This window comes from Spermophilus citellus (genome assembly GCF_964194105.1).
Source record: "Spermophilus citellus genome assembly, chromosome: 4".
NCBI classification, from domain to species: Eukaryota; Metazoa; Chordata; class Mammalia; order Rodentia; family Sciuridae; genus Spermophilus; species Spermophilus citellus.
Window position 1 is genome coordinate 137,662,776 of NC_138185.1, and position 19,876 is coordinate 137,682,651.

Sequence of the window (19,876 nt, forward strand, 5' to 3'; positions counted from 1 at the left end):
AAAATGGTCATGCCATCATCAGATGACATCTGCAAGAAAGTTATTTTTCTCTCTCTCTCTCTTTTTTTTTTTTTTGGTGGTACTGGGGATTGAACCCAGGATCTTGTGCATGCACTCTACCAACTGAGCTATATCCTCAGAGGAAAAGAGTTATTTTGTCCCTAATTTTGAATTGCCTCTGTAAACTCAAATACAAGTTGACAACTAAAATTAAGTAATTACTGCAAGTATGCAATAAAACTCTGAAAATGCAAAAAAGCATTTCTGGGAAATAGTTTAGTCTCCTGGCAAATTGGAGGTAAGAGGTGGGGAAAATGATCACAGGAGAAAAGATCACAGCCAAAAAGGGTGTGATGAGTTCGGACTTTGTCCTGGGCTGCACCTTCAGGGGCTTAAAGGGATGGCTGAAGTAGTTCTGGTAGTTATCCTCCTCCCCCAACTCCAGCAACAAAACTTGACTTGCAGTACTAGGAACAATGGAACAAAGTAAACAGAGTAGGCAGGAGAAAACAGGAAGTGAATGAGTAGTCCAGGGCTGGGATCAAAGAACACACTAGGGTAGCTGTGACTTCTTCAAAATTAGGTTGCACCCTCAAAGAGGAACTCTGTCCATGGTTAGCACTCTAAAGTGATGCGAGAACAGAGCAGAGATGCAGAAAGAATCACTCTCATCCTGGGCAGAGCCAGCATGGGTCCAGCCACTAAGGAAACAGAGGAGGACTGTTGTGCAGTCAGGCAGGTGTGAAGAGCTCTCTGTGAAGAGTACTAAGGGTCAGGTGGACAGATTATGATTCCATTCATAGCATCACTGCTTACCAGCAAGGGGTAAGTAAATGTGGCTGTGGTGAGCTGGTGAAAAGAAAGTGCTTGGCAAAGTGCCTGGCACTTGGTAAGCATTCCTGGTTAGTTATTATCATTACCATCCTGACATAGCCAGCCTGAAGGTTCAGTTTTATTGCTGCGCTAATTACTCTCAACTTTCCTCTGGACTGTTGATTTTTCTTTAGGAAACTGACTGGTTTACCCTGGTCTGGCCTCGGGTCTCAAAAGCTACTCTTGTACTAAAGTTCCCTTTAATTTAGAAAAGAAGTCAGTTGAAGAATTATTACTAAATTTCCCCAAAAGATTTTTTTAAAAAACAAAATTTCTTTACATACACAATATTGTTGTTTTCATTTCCATTATCAGTCACATATACTTCACACTGTTGTAATAGCTTACTTTTCATAGTAATTCATAATTTTCCTACACTGCCTAGGAGTACCTTTTTTTTTTTTAACATATACTGGAGACTGAACCCAAGGGCGCTTAACTACTGAGCCATATCCCCTTTTTATTTCTTATTTTGAGACAGGGTCTCACTAAGTTATTGAAGCTGGCTTTGAACTTTAGATCCTTTCAGATTCGCTGGGATTACAGCTACAGCTACCGCTATCGTGCCCAGCTCAGATTACTTTTAGGAAGAGTTGTGTTTTGTTTTTGTTTTGGGGGGGAGGTACTAGGGATTGAACCCAGGAGCATTCTACCACTGACCTACACTCCTAGCCTTCAGGCCTCCTTTTTTTTAGACAGGGTCTCTCTGAAGTTGCTTAAGCCCTCACTAAATTGCTGAGGCTGGCCTCAAACTTGTAGTCCTCCTGACTCAGCCTCTCAAATCAGTGGGATCACAGGTTTGCCAAGATATATTTCAATTTTTATATTAGCTTTAATCCATGCACATGATAAAAATGCAAATGGAACAAAACACAAGGAAAATCTCCCTAACACCTCAGTTTCCCACTCTCCCATCCCAAAGACAAACACTATTACCAGTTTCTTTTGAATCTTTCTAGAAACACCCTATATACATAAATAGTGATTTATACAATTTAAAATTTGGAAAGAATATTATGATCTAGTCCCAACTTCTTCAACTAACAAATGAGCCATTAAACTTTCTAATCCAGATCATCTAATAGAATGGGATGCAAGAACTTCTTACTAGTATAATTTTTAAAACTCCCTTATTAAGTATTGGTGTGGCATTACACCCCAATTTTTGGAGGGAAACCGGTATATGGCTACTTGAATTTATAATAATTTACCAACATGTTCACAATAAATATGTATATATATATATACCATCATGAAGTTGTTATTTCCAGGACAAACTGCTATATGGAAATAAATCACTGGAGAAACACACAACCAAATATCAACTTCTAACATTACTTGTACTGTCATATCTGGACCTATCTTCTAAATTTCTGAACTAATGTTATGATTCTGTTAGAGAAAACTATGTTGATAGGGGTATAGCTCAGTGGTAAAGTGCTTGCCTAGCATGCATGAGATTCTATACTCAATCCCCAGCACTTGAGGGTGGGAGTGGGGGGGAGAGCCTTGTTAATAAAAAGAAAAAGCTTTCATCTAGGTCCTATATCCATGACAGAGTATAATGCAACTTCCAAGATGTAAAACTCCGAATGACTCATTCTACTTTAAAGGAGCTATAGAATCCAAATGCAGAAAAAAATTGCCATTCATTTTTCCAGAAAAAAAATGAAGGCAGTTTCTAGGTGCTAAGCTCATCAGATAGATGCTGAAAACCTGAACCACTCTTGATAACCCAAAGGAGTTATCAGGAGTTGATAGTTACTCTCATAAAAGTCTATATACCAACATGTTTTGAGTGAAACTGTATTTTTCTTCACCAAATAGGCAAATAATTCTCTTATATTTTAAAAAGAAGTTTAATGGCTCATTTGTTAGTTGAAAGGGCTGGACTAGATCATAACATTCTTTCCAAATTTAAAATTGTATAAATCACTTTTTTTTTTTAAAGATAGAGTGAGAGGAGAGAGAGAGAGAATTTTTTAATATTTATTTTTTAGTTATCGGCGGACACAACATCTTTGTTGGTATGTGGTGCTGAGGATCGAACCCGGGCCGCACGCATGCCAGGCGAGCGCGCTACCACTTGAGCCACATCCCCAGCCCAATAAATCACTCTTTAATGTGCTAACTTTCCTCACTAGAGACCATTTTATTGTCATTGCTTTGTGCTCAGAATAGAAAGATATTTTGCAGAGGTGCCAAGCACCAAGATGGAAAGGAGAGGGAAGAATTAAAGCAAAAAGAGAATAAGAAAAGTTATTTTACCCTTTAGTTTACCCTAAATCTTAAAGCTGAAGATAACCTATGCAAGGGCCACTCTAAATAAAGACTGGAAAATTGAAGCTTGTACCATAATCATTTCTTCTGAGCACTCCACACCCCAATATTTCCCCTGATATGAGGACTTCAAGGTGTGGCCTACTCTTTTAGGAATTAAGAGACTTGTTGGGCTGGGGCTGTAGCTCAGTGGTAGAGCACTTGCCTGGCATGTGTGAGGCACTGGGTTCAATCCTCAGCACCACATAAAAATAAACAAAAAGTCATTCTATCCATCTACAACTACAAATAAATTTTTTAAAAAACACTATTGTTTTGTATGGGGGATTAAACCCAGGGGTGCTTACCCACTGAGCCACATCCCCGCCCTTTTTTATATTTTATTTAGAGACAGGGTCTTGCCAAGTTGCTTAGGGCCTTGCTAAATTGCTGAAGCTGGCTTTGAATTTGCAATCCTCCTGTCTCAGCCTCCTGAGCGGCTGGGATTATAGGCATGTGCCACAGAGCCTGGCTTAAAATATATTTTATAAAACAAACAAAATCTACCTTTTTATATTTGGGGAAATTTGAATATGGACTGAATAGTAGATAATATCAACTTTCTTAGGCACAGTAATTGTATTGCACTTATACTGGAAAAATCCCTTTTCTCAGGACATGCAGAAGTATTAAAGGATGAAGAGTTCCAATAGCTGCAACTTTCAAATTATTCACCAAGAAATATAAATTGCGGGGCTGGGGTTGTGGCTCAGTTAGAGTGCTTGCCTGGCATGTGTGATGACCTGTGTTCAATCCTCAGCACAGCATATAAATAAATAAATAAATGAAGGCCCATCAACGACTTACAAAAATATTTTAAAAGAAAACATAAACTGGGGTTGGGACTATAGTTTAGCAGTAGAATATGTGCTTTAGCGTGCATGCATGAGTGAGACCCTGGGTTTAAACCCAACCAAAAGAGAAAAAAGGAATAAAGCAAATATAGCAAAACGTTAACTATTGGGGCTGGGGATGTGGCTCAAGCGGTAGCGCGCTCGCCTGGCATGCGTGCGGCCCGGGTTCGATCCTCAGCACCACATACCAACAAAGATGTTGTGTCCGCCGAGAACTAAAAAATAAATATTAAAAAATTCTCTCTCTCTCTCTCTCTCTCTCTCTCACCCTCTCTTTAAAAAAAAATGTTAACTGTTGGATTCAAATAAATGCAAATGGGTGTTCGGGATACTATTCTTTTAACTTTTCTGTATATTTGAAAATTTTCATCACAAAAAGTTGGGGGGAAGAAAACTAAACTCTTATATCTTATAAATTCAGTTCACAGTAAGTTTTCTTTCCCACTATAACCTAAGTTATCTGTTCATTCTTTTCCATAATAGCGTTTACTGCATGTAATGCATTTATCATTATTTTGTAGTATAATATTTTGGATTTTCTTCTCTTCTCCTAAACAGAGAACTCAGCTTATATCTTTATAGCTGCTGCTGGGATTTTTTTTTTTTTTTTTTTTTTTGCGGGGGAGGTTCCTGGGGACTGAACCCAGAAGCACTTTACCACTGAGCTACATCCCCAATCTTTTTTATATTTGAAACCAGGTCTCACTAAATTGCTGAGGCTGGCCTCAAACTTACCACCCACCTGCCTCAGCCTCCTGAATCTCCGGGATTAAAGGTGGTGCCCAGATGGGATTGATGGATCTTCTAAATGAGTAAACATCTAAGTATTCTACGTTCTGGACCACCTTCCCCTACCACAAAATGTTTATAGGGTCCTACTTCCTTAGAGCCCTGTTCTCCAATATGGCATGTGATTTCTTCTTACCCATTTCTGGTAACAAATGAGAATAAAACTTTAAACTATAACTAGAAAAGTAGAAAGCTTTATAAACTACTTAACTCAAAAATCAGCTAAAGATGTTATCCATGGTTTTAGATTTCAACAGAACATAGAAGACATCAGGGTCTTCTGTAATGAGAGGACCATAAAGGAATCTTCCACTTGGAGGCAGCAACAGCCAAAGCTGAACTTCAGGAAATTGTTCTCAAGCAATTGCCTTTGCCAGGCTTGTGTTCTTTGTTGAACTACAGAAAAACCCACACCCATCATATCATCACTACACCCTTTCAAACAAACAAAACCTCACCAGCCTGTAGAACTTACTTCCTAAACCTGTTCAACGCCCTCCCCATCCCCACGTGACACACCAGAAGGTACAGACTAAAAATAAATCAATCTGCTTCCATCACTATTAAATTGGCATGAACTGTTTCTCATACTTAAGATTTTAAGTAATTCACAACCAGGTTATTGCTACAGTTTAGTGAAGTAAAGGGAGACTATACAAACTCCAAAGACCTTCCTCCAATTACATCTTTTAATCAATTGAGCTTTAATTTATACAAATATAGACGTGAAAGAAGGCAGTAGAAACAAAGACACTCTAAGAAATGTTTGATATCAACATAAAATGTTTCTTGGTTTTTCAAGACAGAATTTTTATTCTTTGGGTTTTACTTCCTTAGAATTGGCAAAACATCTGTACTTTTTTTGTAGTTGTAGATGGACAGAATGCCTTTATTTTATTTGTTTATTTCTTTATGTGGTGCTGAGGATCGAACCCAGTGCCTCACACATGCTAGGCAAGCACTCTGCCACTGAGCTACAGTCCCAGCCCAAAACATCTATATTTGATTCATAAGCCAATGATCTCTGAAAATAGGAAAAATATAAAATTATTTTTATATTTTATAATTACATAAAATTATATAGCCCCAGGACATATTTTTGCACATGTGTGTTTCAGACAGGGTTTTGCTGTATTGCCCAGGCTGGCATTGAACTCCTGGGCTCAACTAATTCCTGCCTTAGCCTCCCAAGGAGGGAGCATATGCAAATAGTATTTTCCCAAAAACATGATATTTATCTAGGGTTCAAAATAATAAAAGCTAACACTTATAGTATGGCACTCATTATATCAGACTACTCTAAATAATGTATTTTACTTACTGGCAAAAGAATCTTATAAAATAGGTACTATTATTATTCTCATTTTGCAGATAGGTAATTCTATTTATGTATGTATGAATGTATGTATGTATTTATCTATCTATCTGTACTGGGAATTGAACCTAGGGGCCTCATGCATGCTAGCTAAGAGATTTATTCCTGATCTATGTTCCCAGCCCTTTTTGAGACAGGGTCTTGCTAAGTTTCCCAAATCGGCCTTGAACTTTTGATCCTCCTGCCTCAGCCTCCAGAGTAGCTGGGATTATAGGTATGCCCCACCACTCTCTGCTCACAGATAATTCTTACCTAGAATTACTTTTCCAAACATTTAGTGGCTAAATTTCAAATACCAGCTAAAGTAGTCATGTGAATTCTAATCAATCTAAATTTGCCAAAAATATTTTAAATATAATCAATTCTAATGCAAAGCATTCATGTTGAATATAAAGTCAGTTTTTCACAATTATGATACTTTTTTTTTTTTTTACTGGCAAAGGGAGTAGTAAAATGTCTTATACTTCCTAAATTTTTCTGATTAAAATAGTTCTCTAAATTCTTCCTCTCACAAGAGGCAGATGAGCAGGGTGCACACCTGTAGTCCCAGGGGCTCCGGAGGCTGAAACAGGCAGGAGGATCAAGAGTTCAAAGCCAGCCTCATCAATTTATTGAGGACCTAAGCAACTGAGTGAGACCCTGTCTCTAAATAAAATAAATAAATAAATAAAAGGGGTGGAGATGTGGCTCAGTAGTTGAGTACCCTGGTACCAAAAAAAAAAAAAAAAAAAAAAGAGGCAAATGAAAACAGGACAAATTTCACCTCTTTACCCTCCAGATATCTGTTGTTTTAAATTCTTCTACACCTTTGCATCATGCTAAACTTTCTGTTTAAAAAAAAAAAAAAAACTCTGCTGAAGGCTGATGGACAGTAACTAGATAAACTGATGACTTACCTCCTAGAGTGGAGGAATGACTTTGTAACAGACTGCAGGAGATTGCTCCTGGAAGCCACCCAAAATGCCCTAAGTTAATTTATCCATATCTAATCCATTCAGGCATGCATCAAGGCCCAATTTCTGTTCTCCACAAGGCCTGTTCACAAAGACCGTCTTTTCTCTGAGTTCTGAAGGTGGGTGTCACATAATTTCAACTTCCTTATGTCACGATGCTAATCTTTTTTGGGCTTATATCTCAACCAGATTGTGGGTGTCTTTGTCACACTTTCCGGGAATATCTAGCTTAATAGTGAACACAGACACTGAAAAATTCATTAAGCAATTGTTTCACTAGGTTTACTGGCTTAATACAAACATTTGCACTGATTTTGGTTGAGAATCTCCCTCCTAAGGCTGGGCACAGTGGTGCATGCCTGTAATCCCAGCAACTTGGGTGGATGGGTCAAGAGGATCACAAATTCAAAGCCAGCCTCAGCAACTTAGAGAGACCCTGTCTCAAAATAAGATATAAAAAGGGATGGGATGTTACTCGTGGGTTCAATCCCTGGTACTGAAAAAAAGAATCTCCCGGATTCCACCTCTTGGGTCCCCTTCTTCCTCCGGGAGAAGTCTTTTCTGCTGTCCTTTAATAAACTTCTATTTTCTACTCTGAAAAAAAAAAAAAAAAAAAAGAATCTCCCTCATGCTTGAGTCAGTCTTCAGCAACTGGAAAACAGTTCTTCCATGGTACTTAGATGTTTGTACCCAAGTCACATAATATAACCCAGAGTCCTTTAGCAATCCAGGCCCTTTTCATTTGATCAAATGTAAATAAACCAAAATGGGATTATTGCTCCCTTCATTCTGAGATAAAAATAGCTTTTCACATCCTCACTATGGTTTACACTTCCTCAATTTATGACTCTTTATTTTAAGCACAAATGCTTTAATTTGGGTGTCATCCTAGACCTAAAGTAGTCATTATATTTACAAGTATGGCCAGAAGTCATGGCCACAAAGTGTAATAAAAGCTTGCTCAATCCAAAATGTCTATATTTCCACTCCTGGAGTCAGAGTAAGTCATAAGATGACTGACTGTAAAGTCAAATGGCCAAGAAAGTATTGTAAATTGTAAATAGTAACCATTTCTGTCATTCATTCAAAATCATGAAAAGGATTGCCTTGGTAGGTAATAAGGTCATCATGGTTAAAAAATCTTTATGGAGAGCTTTAATGGCCATATGTTAGGGGATGATGAAAGAAGCAAACCAATTTGATATGATGTGAGGCTAGATAACACCTCTTCCAAAACAAAGATTCTAGAAAGTTTAACTTGTCAGAAAGCATGAGACAGCTTTTAATTTATCCCAGGATACCACTGCCTGAGTAATTCTGTAGTTCCCCCAGTGCCTTTCAGTACTATCTGCCTATAGATCACAAAATTTACTTAACAGCCATGTCATCATCAAAGACAAGTATCATAAAAAGAACTTACATAACTTATAACTCAACAAGAGTTATAAAGGATTATAGTATTCAGCAATATAATTGTATCATACATTGCATTATCAAGGGCTATTCAAATACACTCTGACGTTTCTGAGTTTCTGAATTCCTAAAACCCTGTTGCTCCTTTGTTCAGGTTAATGAGGAAGAGATTGGACTATTTAAAAACCCGTTCCCAGTACAAACTCACACAGAGAATTTTGGAGTGTATCCAATTTCAATAGCCACTGCATATTCAATCAATATATACATGAAATCAGGGCAGAAAACAACCTCAGTGTAAGTAAAATCACCCAGTAGTCAACCGTGCTTTTTCTCCAAAAGTTCAGATTGAAAGACGCCTCATGCTCTCAGACCCCTGATTTTTTAAAAGTCTATAATCACCCAGGTCACATCTTCCAAAGACATGCGGTGCTGCTTTCTGAGCTTATTTCTTCAATCTGTAGCGTGAATTTGTTTGTGATTTCCCCACAGATGTCAGCGGTTATAGGTCCTAGCCCAGAAACGTCACAGGAATGGATTACGTTTTCTACAGGATCCATTCAAAGTTCCTGAATTTGCTTCTCGGGCTTTACCTACTGTTCAAAATGCTTTTTTTTTTTTTTTTTATAGGGAAGGTTGATTCGAGGGACGATAAAGGAAGGGAATTCGGGGACGTTCGTGGTCAAGGAGGGAAGAAAGAGAGGTGTCCGCGCTTTAGGGGTGACTCCCGCTTTTGAGAGAATGGACAACCCCATCAGAGCCACAGCCCCACTCTGGGAAGCTACCGCTAGACAAACAGGTCCTCCAGTGGCTCGTTTCCCCGAAGTGCCAGTGCTAGAATTTGCCCAGGATCCCCCAAACTCATAGCACCCCAGTTCCAAACCTCAGTGACAACCGCCCTCGGTCTTGAGGCCAGCCGGAGGCGCCGGGCCGGCTTCCCACCCCCAATCTGAACTCACAGCCAGTCTCCTTCTTGATCTCCTCGAGCTCTTCGTCCCTCAGTAACGTGGAGGCCCGAGACCCCATCACTGTGCTGGGAGCTCCTCCGGGAGCGGCGGCGCCTGAAGCTAAGGCAGTGGAAGGGAGGGTGGGAGGGAAGAAAGGGCTAGGGGTCAAGAAGGGAGAGGGCAGTGTTTCTACTGCGGACCCAGGAGGCGACCCAGGGGTGGTGCGAGGGGAAGGGCGGCCCCGAAGACCAGCCAATGAGGAGCGAGGCCGCGCCCTGCACCCGAGTCGACGTCGGCGCTCGGAGTTCCAGCCCCCGAATGAATCAGCCCAGCGCCAGCTCCGGCTCAGCTACAGATAGACCCCGCCCCCGGAACCGCGGCTGCCACCGGGCTTAAAAGGGCGATGCCACTGTAGCGCTAGCGGCCTCAATTAAAGGGGCAACTCCATCAACCCACCGTTTTCCAGCAAACCAACCTGAGACCCGCAGTGTAGCCAACCGGTTTTTCACAAACTCTAAACACCAGGAATCTCACCGTACAAGTCGTTGGGATTGCAGAAAGAAGCAACAAAAATTTACGTGGAGGAACCCTAGGGTGTGTCCCCTGGAAACTGCATGCTGGGAGTTGTAATTGGTCTTTGCCTGGCGGCCCTCTCTCCGCCCAGCCGCGTGGGGGCGCTGGGGAGCCGGCCTCAGGTGTCGAGTCCATTGGCTCCTCGGGAAACAGCACCTCGGTGTTCTGCCCTGCGGACGTCGGCTGTGCGGTTTGGGTGCCCGGCGTTGAGAGCTTTTCTCTAGTTTGCTTCAGGATTGTGCTTTGAAAACCGTCGCTCAGTGACTGAAGTACCCCGAAATTTCTTCTTTAACAGTGATCCCTCTTTTAGTTCTAGACTGAAGTTCAAGGAAGTCACCATTTGGCTGAAATTAAGGTCCGGATTTCCCAAATTTCTTCGGCGAGGGGGGAGTCTACAGGTGGAGGAGAGTGAATTCCTAGCATAGGGCCCACCTTTAATTTGAAGTTCTTACTTTATCTTGAAAATGAGAAATTTTGCATTTTTTTATATTTTATTTTTTAGTTACAGTTGGACACAAAAACCTTTATTTTATTTTTTTTGAGAATTTTAATATTTATTTTTTTAGTTTTCGGCGGACACAACATCTTTGTATGTGGCGCTGAGGATCAAAACGCATGCCAGGCGAGCCGGCTACCACTTGAGCCACATCCCCAGCCCACAAAACCTTTATTTTATTTGAAAATTTGTATTTATCTATTTTTATGTGTTGCTTAGGATCTAACCCAGGGCCTAGCACATGCTAGGCAAGTGCTCTACCGCTGAGCCACAACCCCAGCCTCACATTTTATTCTTAGAGTATATTCTTGTTTGATGAGGTTGAATGCCACTTTTTAAGTTAGTATACATCCTCTCAAGAGAATGAGTAATTTTCCTGAGTAATTTGACCCCTCACTTCTCTGTTCAAAACCGGTTTGAGATATGAAAGAACCAAATTCTGATTACTCTTACCTAATAATTAGGGTACTACTTCAGCATACTTTCCCAAACCAACTTAGCTTAAACTTCACCTCGGCTTTGCAGTTTAGCCTGAGGACCCAGAAGTTCCTTGCAGGATGAGGTTCTAGTTTCACCCTATTGTTTTCATGATTGACTTGCTCTTGTTTTCATGGGCAAGCAGTAACATTTTAGATATGCCAGTCAAAGAAGATACGAGGAGCTGCTTTTTATCTTGGAAATATGGGTTTGTAGGAAAATTTTTGTCAGCCGCATGATTGCCTGTTTCTTATTCTGTCTCATTCTGCCCACCTCTGGATCCTGACTTTTTTTCCTTCCTAATTTTGAACCTTACCATTTGCAGCTGTCTTCAATCAAACTTTACTTTGCTTGGTGTTAATGCTTTAACATTTTTTTCTTCACCTTTTTGGGGAAAAGAGGTTACAGAGATTGAACCCAAGGCACTTTGCCATTAAACTATGTCCCCAGCCCTCTTTATTTTTGGATACAGTTTTGGAGAACTTGCTGAGGCTAGCCTGGAACTCTTGCCTCAGCTGGAATTACACCACATGGCACTCTTTAGCATTTAATTTTTTCCCAAGCATTTCACAAACTTTTTTCTTGGGTAGCTTTTAAACATAAATTTATTTTTACATCCAAAAATGTTGCCTCTATGAAGCTTGTCAAGGCTTTCTCTTCAGTTTTAGGACCTCCTTTGTTTCTATAGAGAGTCCTCTTTTGTTGTTGGTTAACTTGAGCAAGGAGTGATTTTTCTAAGGCTTGTTTTATGCTCTTTTTGGGTGCATAATGCTTGGTCATACTTTTGACCTCAAATATCTTCCAGGAAGGGCCTGGTTTAGTTTAGGTTCTATTATCTAGTTTTGTGATTTGGGGCACATGTCTTAAAATCTCTAAGCCTCTGATTTCTCATCTGTAAATTAAATTATGACTATAATATTTGTGAAAGCACTTGACCTTAAAATCTGAAAACGTAGGTTATTTATTTGACTAAAAATGCTATAAATCATGGGGCACGGTGGCACATGCCTGTAATCCCAGCGGCTTGGGAGTCTGAACCAGGAGGAGAGTTCAAAGCTAGCCTCAGCAATGGTGAGACACTAAACAACTCAGTGAGACCCTGTCTCTAAATAAAATATAAAATAGGGCAGGGGAGGTGGCTCAGTGGTTGAGTGCCCCTGAGTTTAATCCCTGGTACCTCCCCCCCAAAAAAAAAGCTATAAATCTTCACTTTCTTCCTAGGCTGTAGGTATTTCGTCACTGTTTTAGAGAGTACATTGCAAAATTCTCTGAACTTTCCCAGTGTGGCAAAATCAAGCAGCTTTTATTATTTATTTACTTATTTGTTTTTGTTACTGGGTTTATTATTTATTTACTTATTTATTTTTGGTATGGGGACACTTAACTACTGAGCTATAACCTGTTAGCATAAATGACACACATATGAAGAAGGCAGGAGACTGGAAGCAAATCTTGGATTAGCCAGCTTTTCTTTATTCAGGATTCAGTGGCAGAGTCAATTAGTGGAACCCTGATGTTGCTCATTTGGGGGGGGCAGAAAACGGCAGTGGGCTGAAGCAAGGGTCTGGGTTATAAAGGCTCTGTTTAGGGTGGGACAGGAGGGTAGTTTGGGGGCTTCATTATATTGGGGTGGGCTGATTAGAGTAAGACAGGCATGTGAATAGGGAATTATCTGGGGCTTATTGTATTGGGCTCAAGCTGACCCATTAGGGTGGGGGGTCAGATGCCAATCAGGTGTGAATTCTTTTTGTGTTCCTTCACTCTGGGCTTTTAAATGACAAAAACTTCAGTTTTACACAGAAAAGGCCGGTGGGGGAACAGCTGCAGATAAAGGGAAATGTCCTTGGACTTATTCTTCATATCCTACATTCCAGACTCTGAAAGGGACATAATGAATTGAGCCAATCAATATCAAATCTAGCTGCTTCCTGGTGAAAATGGGCAAAATAGGGGACCTCCCCCTTTCAGAGTTCTGGAAGAGAACATGAAGACCCTGGTGGTTGAGGTATAAGTGGAAGGAGTGGCCAGATTGTCTGAGTAAAGCCCTCTTTTTCAAAAAGTCAGACGATGAGCATGGGAGGAGATGTGCCCAGGTGGCTTGGGTTGGATAGGTCACCTTCCTAAGAAACCATTTCTTGGAACCATATTTTCCTGATATTTTAATTGTTTCTATCCTGCTTGACAGACTATGCAAAAACAAGAACAGAGTTTAACAGTATGGTTGTAGCTAGTAACCCAACTACATGTATAGGAAAGTATTTAAAAGGCTTAAGGGAAGAGATGCTTCAGCCAAATTGCCCCAAATCTCTTCATTGTTAAAAGCAGGTGCCTTTGCATCAACCATGGCCATAACCTAAGGTTTTAATTCCAACATGTCCTATGTGTAATTCCAACACGTTCCTAATGGAGATCAAGCCCCATTAAGTGATTATGTTTATTTTGCCATTGAATCTCAGTATCACTCTATGGAACTCTAGTAAAACAAAATTGGGTAACTTTATAATGACATTGAGGTCTTTGAGCCCATCATAAATCTTGTACTTGTTCTTCTAGCCATGTGATAGACTCTTTTAGTTTTTGAAAAAAATTCCTGATCAACTCTTTTTTTTTTAAAGAGAGAGAGAAATTTTTAATATTTATTTTTCAGTTTTTCGGCAGACACAACATCTTTGTTTGTATGTGGTGCTGAGGATCGAACCCGGGCTGCACGCGTGCCAGGTGAGTGCGCTACCGCTTGAGCCACATCCCATCAATATGTACTTGAATTTGTAAGATCTCAGTAAATTTCTTCTGAAATTGCTGAAAGGGGATGCAGAAGCAATTATCTCAGCCAAGACAACAATGCAAGCTATTAACCATTAGATGAAACATTTAGCACTTTTATAAGGAGCCAGGTGGCTACTGGCCTTTTGAGAATCATAACAGTTTGTCCTGAATTTTGCCATACAGTTTTATTGACACATTTTTGTAGCATATAGTTCTCACATTTAACATAATATATATTATGAGGCATTATATTGTACTTGATTAGGTTTAGACAATAAAATATGGGTATTTAATACATATGCTATGAGATAGAATTCCTTATGAAAAGAAATATTAAGATGGGTAACATTTTTAAACTTATTATATTGAAAATCACATTTCATATCCAAAAAGTCTTCTAACTCATATCTCATTTCCATATTCCATATGGTCCTGAAGACATTTAACCTTGTCTTTTTCCACTCCCAAGTGGTTTACATAGAAATACCACTCTTCCCTGATTGACTTTGGTTTTGTTGTTGTTGTTGTTGTTTTTTATTGGTTATTCAAAACATTACAAAGATTGCAGAATCACATCGGTTACACATCCACATTTTTACATAATGCCATAATAGTAACTGTTGTATTCTGCTACCTTTCCTATCCTCTACTATCCCCCCTCCCCTCCCCTCCCATCTTCTCTCTCTACCCCATCTACTGTAATTCATTTCTCTCCTTATTTTTTTTTCCCATTCCCCCTGATTGACTTTGGAGGAAGACAGATGCTAGGGAGTCCAACTGATTTTGTAAAGTCAATACCAAATCAGTGATCTGTTGGATATCTGCAATAACCTGTTCTGATGATTTTTATAGTGAACAGATATTCCTAATCCCCTGTACCAATCCCAGTGGATGTTTTTAGCCCTATGAGTAAGGGAATAACTGGGTGGGTGGGTGGGGCTCTCCTACATCTGGTGTGTGCTGTTATTGGAATGGATAGGCTTTGGTTTTGAGGTAAATTGTCAGTTCGAGGAGTAAGGAAGATTGAGGTACAGAGGTCAATCTAATTTTGGTAGTAGGGACAATTATGAGACAAAAAAAGTCTCAGAATTTGGGGGACATCAGGGCTGTGGGACGGACATAAGTGTACATCTTAACCACTATTAAAAAGAATCATCATTTTTATTTTTAAATGTGCAGGAATTGCTGTATTTTGGTTATACCTGTTTTTATAGATGTTTAAGATCAAGCTGCTCAAATTGACCTTGTTCCTATCTGTTGTGGTGAATAGCTGAGTTCCCATAGGGGTCACTCTTGGGGAACTTGAGAGCAGCTTCTTAGTTCTCTAGATAGGGTCTCCTTAATGAGGTGGCCTCCCTTAGAAGCATTAGGGATGTCTCCCTTTTCCAATGTAAAGCTCCTTAGAGGAGCAGAGGGCAGGAGCCAAGTTGTGGGTATTTGGGTATTTTTTTTTTTTTTGGTCCTTTAATTTTAATTTTAATTTTTAAGCCTTGATCTTAAACATCCAACAAGCCAGTCTCACCAGTCTTCAAGTAAAAGAACTGAGCTTTAACTTTGATGTCCATAACCTTATAGTCATTTACCCCTTTTATTTAATTGAGGTCTATTTTAGGACTGAAAGTTAGCCTTATATCTAATCTGTCCTATAGATGATGGCTTATTATCTCAAATTAACACAGGTTGTTTGTTCTTTTTTTTTTTTAAGAGAGAATTTTTTAATATTTATTTTTTAGTTTTCGGTGGACACAACATCTTTATTTTATTTTTATGTAGTGCTGAGGATCGAACCCAGTGCCCCACACATGCCAGGCGAGTTCATTACCACTTGAGCCACATCCCCAGTCCAGGTTGTTTGTTCTTTTTTTTTTTTTTTTTTTTTTTAAAGAGAGAGTGAGAGAGGGGGGGGGGGGGAGAGAGAGAGAGAGAGAGAGAGAGAGAGAATTTTTAATATTTATTTTTTAGTTCTCGGCGGACACAACATCTTTGTTGGTATGTGGTGCTGAGGCTCGAACCCGGGCCGCACGCATGCCAGGCGAGCGCGCTACCGCTTGAGCCACATCCCCAGCCCCAGGTTGTTTGTTCTTGAAGCAGTACTTCTGCAAAACATAAATAGGCAACAGCTATAGAGTTTTACAAGGAAAATACAAAATTAAATTAATAAGAGTAAAAGCATATTCAGTTTGTGTAATAGCTATCATATATATATATATATATATAAGTTGTAGTTGGACATAATGCCTTTATTTTGCTTATTTTCATGTGGTGCTGAGGATCGAACCCAGTGCCTCATACTTGTGAGGAAAGTGCCCTACCAATGAGCCAAATTCCCAGCTCCATGTAATAGCTATCTTGAATTTTGGCCGAGTTATATATTATATCCTCTGTTTGAGATCACAAGATCTTTACAACAAAAATCAATCTTTTGAACACAACTTTAAATAAGCTAAAGTCTAGCTTATTTTAGAGCCATTCTAACATGCAGTAAGGTGGGATGCAGAGTCTTATCTCAGGTAAGGCGGGACTCCACAAATTTTAGATAAAGTGTTCCTGTTCTGAAGCTGATCTTTGCCTCTTTCTTAAATATCATTTTACAAAGTTTATATATATTGTTTCATGAATCTACATGAACATTAGTTAACATAGTATAACATTACTTTTAAAATGTGAATCAAAAAAATGGCTGAGAGCGTTCAACTTCCCTTTTGTGTGGAAAAATGGTAAAATGCTTTCATGTCTCACAATATTAATCTTTAAACAGATTTGGCTCTCGTTTTAGAAATACATTTACATTTTAACCCTAAGTTAAAGGTAATGTAAGGTTTAGGTTTGGTTACAGAACATTAAATAATATAAAAAAAAATCCCCAATAAAATTTGCTATTCTTGGGCTGGGGTTGTTGCTCAGTGGTAGAGCGCTTGCCTCACATGTGTGAGGCACTGGGTCTGATTCTCAGAACTGCATATAAATAAATGGATAAAATAAAGGTCCATCAACAACTAAATTTTTTTTTTAATTTGCTATTCTTATAAGCCTAAAATTGCCATTATAGACAACTTTAGTTAGGAGAACATCAGCTTGATAAAAATGTTCCTTTAAACCTCCTGCTTTAAAAACTTGTGTGCCTGGAAGACATGAACATATTTAGTATGCTCTATTGAAGTTTTTATTTTAACCAAGTTTAGCTTTTAAACGAAAATAAGACTCTGTAATGTAGTATAATATTCGAAAATAATGATTGTTGTTGTGTAATCAGTGTTGTATGGATCTTAATTCCTTTAAATTAGTTGCTTTAACAAGTAAAACTTAACAGACACAATGTTAAGAGTAAATTAATGTTTTAAGAAATCCTTGTCAAGTTAACATAAAGATTAAATCTTAGTTTTATATCAATACATTAGTATTTGACCTTAGGGGAAAAACTTAAATGCTTTGATTGTTCCAAATATATATATAACCAACTTTATTGAAATTTGCCCTTTACTTGCATAGATCCTCATGTTGTTTATTTCATCACACAAACACTTTCTTACCCAGAAACATTTTCCTTCTATTAAATATATTTCCATATCTGGAATCTTCTAATTTCTCTTTCCTATCTGTTAATCCTGTGTGTGTATAGTATCACATCTGCTTGTTTATCAATTCATGAAAACAAACAATGTTCAAGTATATCACCCCATGGAATTCAAGAAGAGTACTTGATGTTATATTTAACAGCATTTTAACTTTGCAAATTAATCAATGCTTCTAATAAACACATTTTTGAAGATTAATCCCATATATGTGAAATCTAATATTTTTTAAAATATTTGTTTTTTAGTTGTAGTTGGACACAATACATTTATTTTATTCATTTATTTATTTTTATGTACTGCTGAGGATCAAACCCAGGGCTTCGAATATGCTAGACAAGCACTCTACCGCTGAGCCTATAAAAATCAAGGTATCAGACAAGTATATTGAACAGCATTTACTTAGTAACTTTAAATACACCCTTTATTCTCATTTTTTACCCAGTTTAAATCGAACTTTTAAAATCACGTGATTCAAATGTATTTGGATCCATATTTTTGAATTTTAGTTTGTAAGCACTTTATATGTTAGTTTTGATACACAAACACATGTAGACAAGATAATACACAGAACAAACAAGCAAAGGCCTTATAGCTTTTTAAAACCTATTAGATTACGAGCCAACCCTCACAAATTGGCTTCTGAGTAAAGCAGAGGGTAATAAACCTTTATAGTTGGATAAAATAGGTCTGATCAGAAATTTTAACTTAAGCACGCAGAATCAAAATCATGAGCTCAAAAGAATATAGAATTTAAAAAACAAGAGTCCTAGAAAAAAACGATATGGCCATTTATTATTACAGTAAAGCAGCATGAAAGAATGAGAAAGAGATAGTAAAAGGGAGAGAGAGCCCTGAAGTCATTTTTCTGTGTTGCAGCCAGGGAGATATTAAATGGATATTTTCCTCCTTTTTTCTTTAGTTTCAGATGAGTCCCCTACTGGGCTTGGGGGCTTCTGCAGTTTACTTTCCAATGCAGGCTTCAGCATGGCCTAGCCAGGGAGATTGCTGCCTAGGGCTTTTTAACCCTTCTTCCCTGGTTGGTAATTAGGCCAGGTTTGGATGCGAAAAATGAAACATTATCTCCCATTACTTTTAAGAATGAGGCCTGAGGGCTGGGGATATGGCTCAAGTAGTAGTGTGCTCGCCTGGCATGCGTGAGGCACTGGGTTCGATCCTCAGCACCACATTAAAAATAGAGATTGTGTCCACCTAAAGCTAAACAATAAATATTAAAAAAAAAAAAAAAAAAAAAAGAATGAGGACTGAGACATGCTGCTGTCTGTTGGGCTGTTAGAGTTATTTTCCTCTCAGTGACAAACATTAAATTTTTTGCTTAAATTTAAGTTGAAGGTAGGGGCTTAACATAAGGCTCCTGTTTACATGGTTGGGGCTGGGACCTCACTCAGAAAGGAAAATACTAATTAACCTTTTGATAATTATTTTAAGTTAAGGGAGGACATATACCAGCTAGTTATACCCTTAAAATTTCTTCAGAAGAGGAATATTTGCCTGCTACTTGGCTGTTCACCATCTCTGTAACTTGAGGCTCCTAAGGTATATTATCTGAGGTGACAGGGGCAGTGAGATTTGGATCTTCTTGTTTCAGCAATTCAGTCAGTGTATGGGACTTGGGAAGCTGGCTGCACGGAAGGGAGGGGTGTTTTGCCCTGGGGACAAACCACCTTCCAGTTCCCCATTGCTGCACTTGGGACAGGGCTTGGGGGGCAGGGTTCAGGTTAGGGCAAGCTTTTGCCCAAAGTCCAGGTCATCCACTTGGGAAACAGGACGCAGGAGATGTATTAGAAGGTCTGGTGGGGCCATGAGCAGCCGTGGGTTTTTAGGCCTATGGATGGCTGAGGCTAGGAGCTGATGTTTAATTTTAAGAAACTTTTACTTCTCCTATTTGGTCTTGTCTTCCCTATTGTTAAAGATCTTGAAAGCAATATTTAGAAATTGCTTCTGGGAAGCCTTGGCATCCTTCTCTGTTTAATTTTTTTATGGGTATCAGGTGCAGACCTGCTGATAAATTGGACAGGGAGAAAGTATCAGCAGGAATATAAAGGTCTAGGGTAGTATATTTGTGAAAGAATCCTCCACGCCAGACAATTTGCTGGGGAGAATTCCAATTTTATTGCAAAAGGCTGTGTGCTTATATAGATCTAAGGAGAGATGGCAGGGCTTAGATAAATGGCAGGCCACCCGTTTATTGGCAAGTTCTTCCAGATATCGGCTCCGGAGCCCAGGAATTAGTTCTTATTGGGGCTAAGGTTCCCCACCAGTGAGATTTGAAATTGGCGCCGGCCGGGGAGTTCACACCCGCAGGAACTTTTTGCACCAGTGAAAAAAAAAGGGGAAAGTAGGAAGAGAAGGTCCTTAGGCGCTATGTTGGGGTTTTTCTCTGGGGTGCGGCTGCCGTTATACTTTTCCCAACAATTTGGTAATTGAGTGATGGAAAGATGAGACTGG

At 39.1% G+C, this 19,876-nt stretch overlaps 2 protein-coding genes across 2 annotated transcripts in view; one reads left to right on the forward strand and one right to left on the reverse strand.

Moving 5' to 3' along the window:
- CHP1 (calcineurin like EF-hand protein 1) overlaps window positions 1-9,744 on the reverse strand; it is a 55,972-nt gene extending 46,228 nt beyond the window's left edge. Inside the window, exon 1 of the mRNA XM_081291759.1 lies at window positions 9,536-9,744. Within this exon, the coding sequence (XP_081147885.1) occupies window positions 9,536-9,602 (67 nt within the window). The 5' untranslated portion in view covers window positions 9,603-9,744. The remainder of the gene's footprint in view (window positions 1-9,535) is intronic.
- A 514-nt stretch (window positions 9,745-10,258) lies between these two features.
- The window catches only part of EXD1 (exonuclease 3'-5' domain containing 1), a 53,764-nt gene continuing 44,146 nt past the window's right edge, over window positions 10,259-19,876 (forward strand). Inside the window, exon 1 of the mRNA XM_081291758.1 lies at window positions 10,259-10,365. The gene's annotated coding sequence lies outside the window, so the exon portion shown is untranslated. The remainder of the gene's footprint in view (window positions 10,366-19,876) is intronic.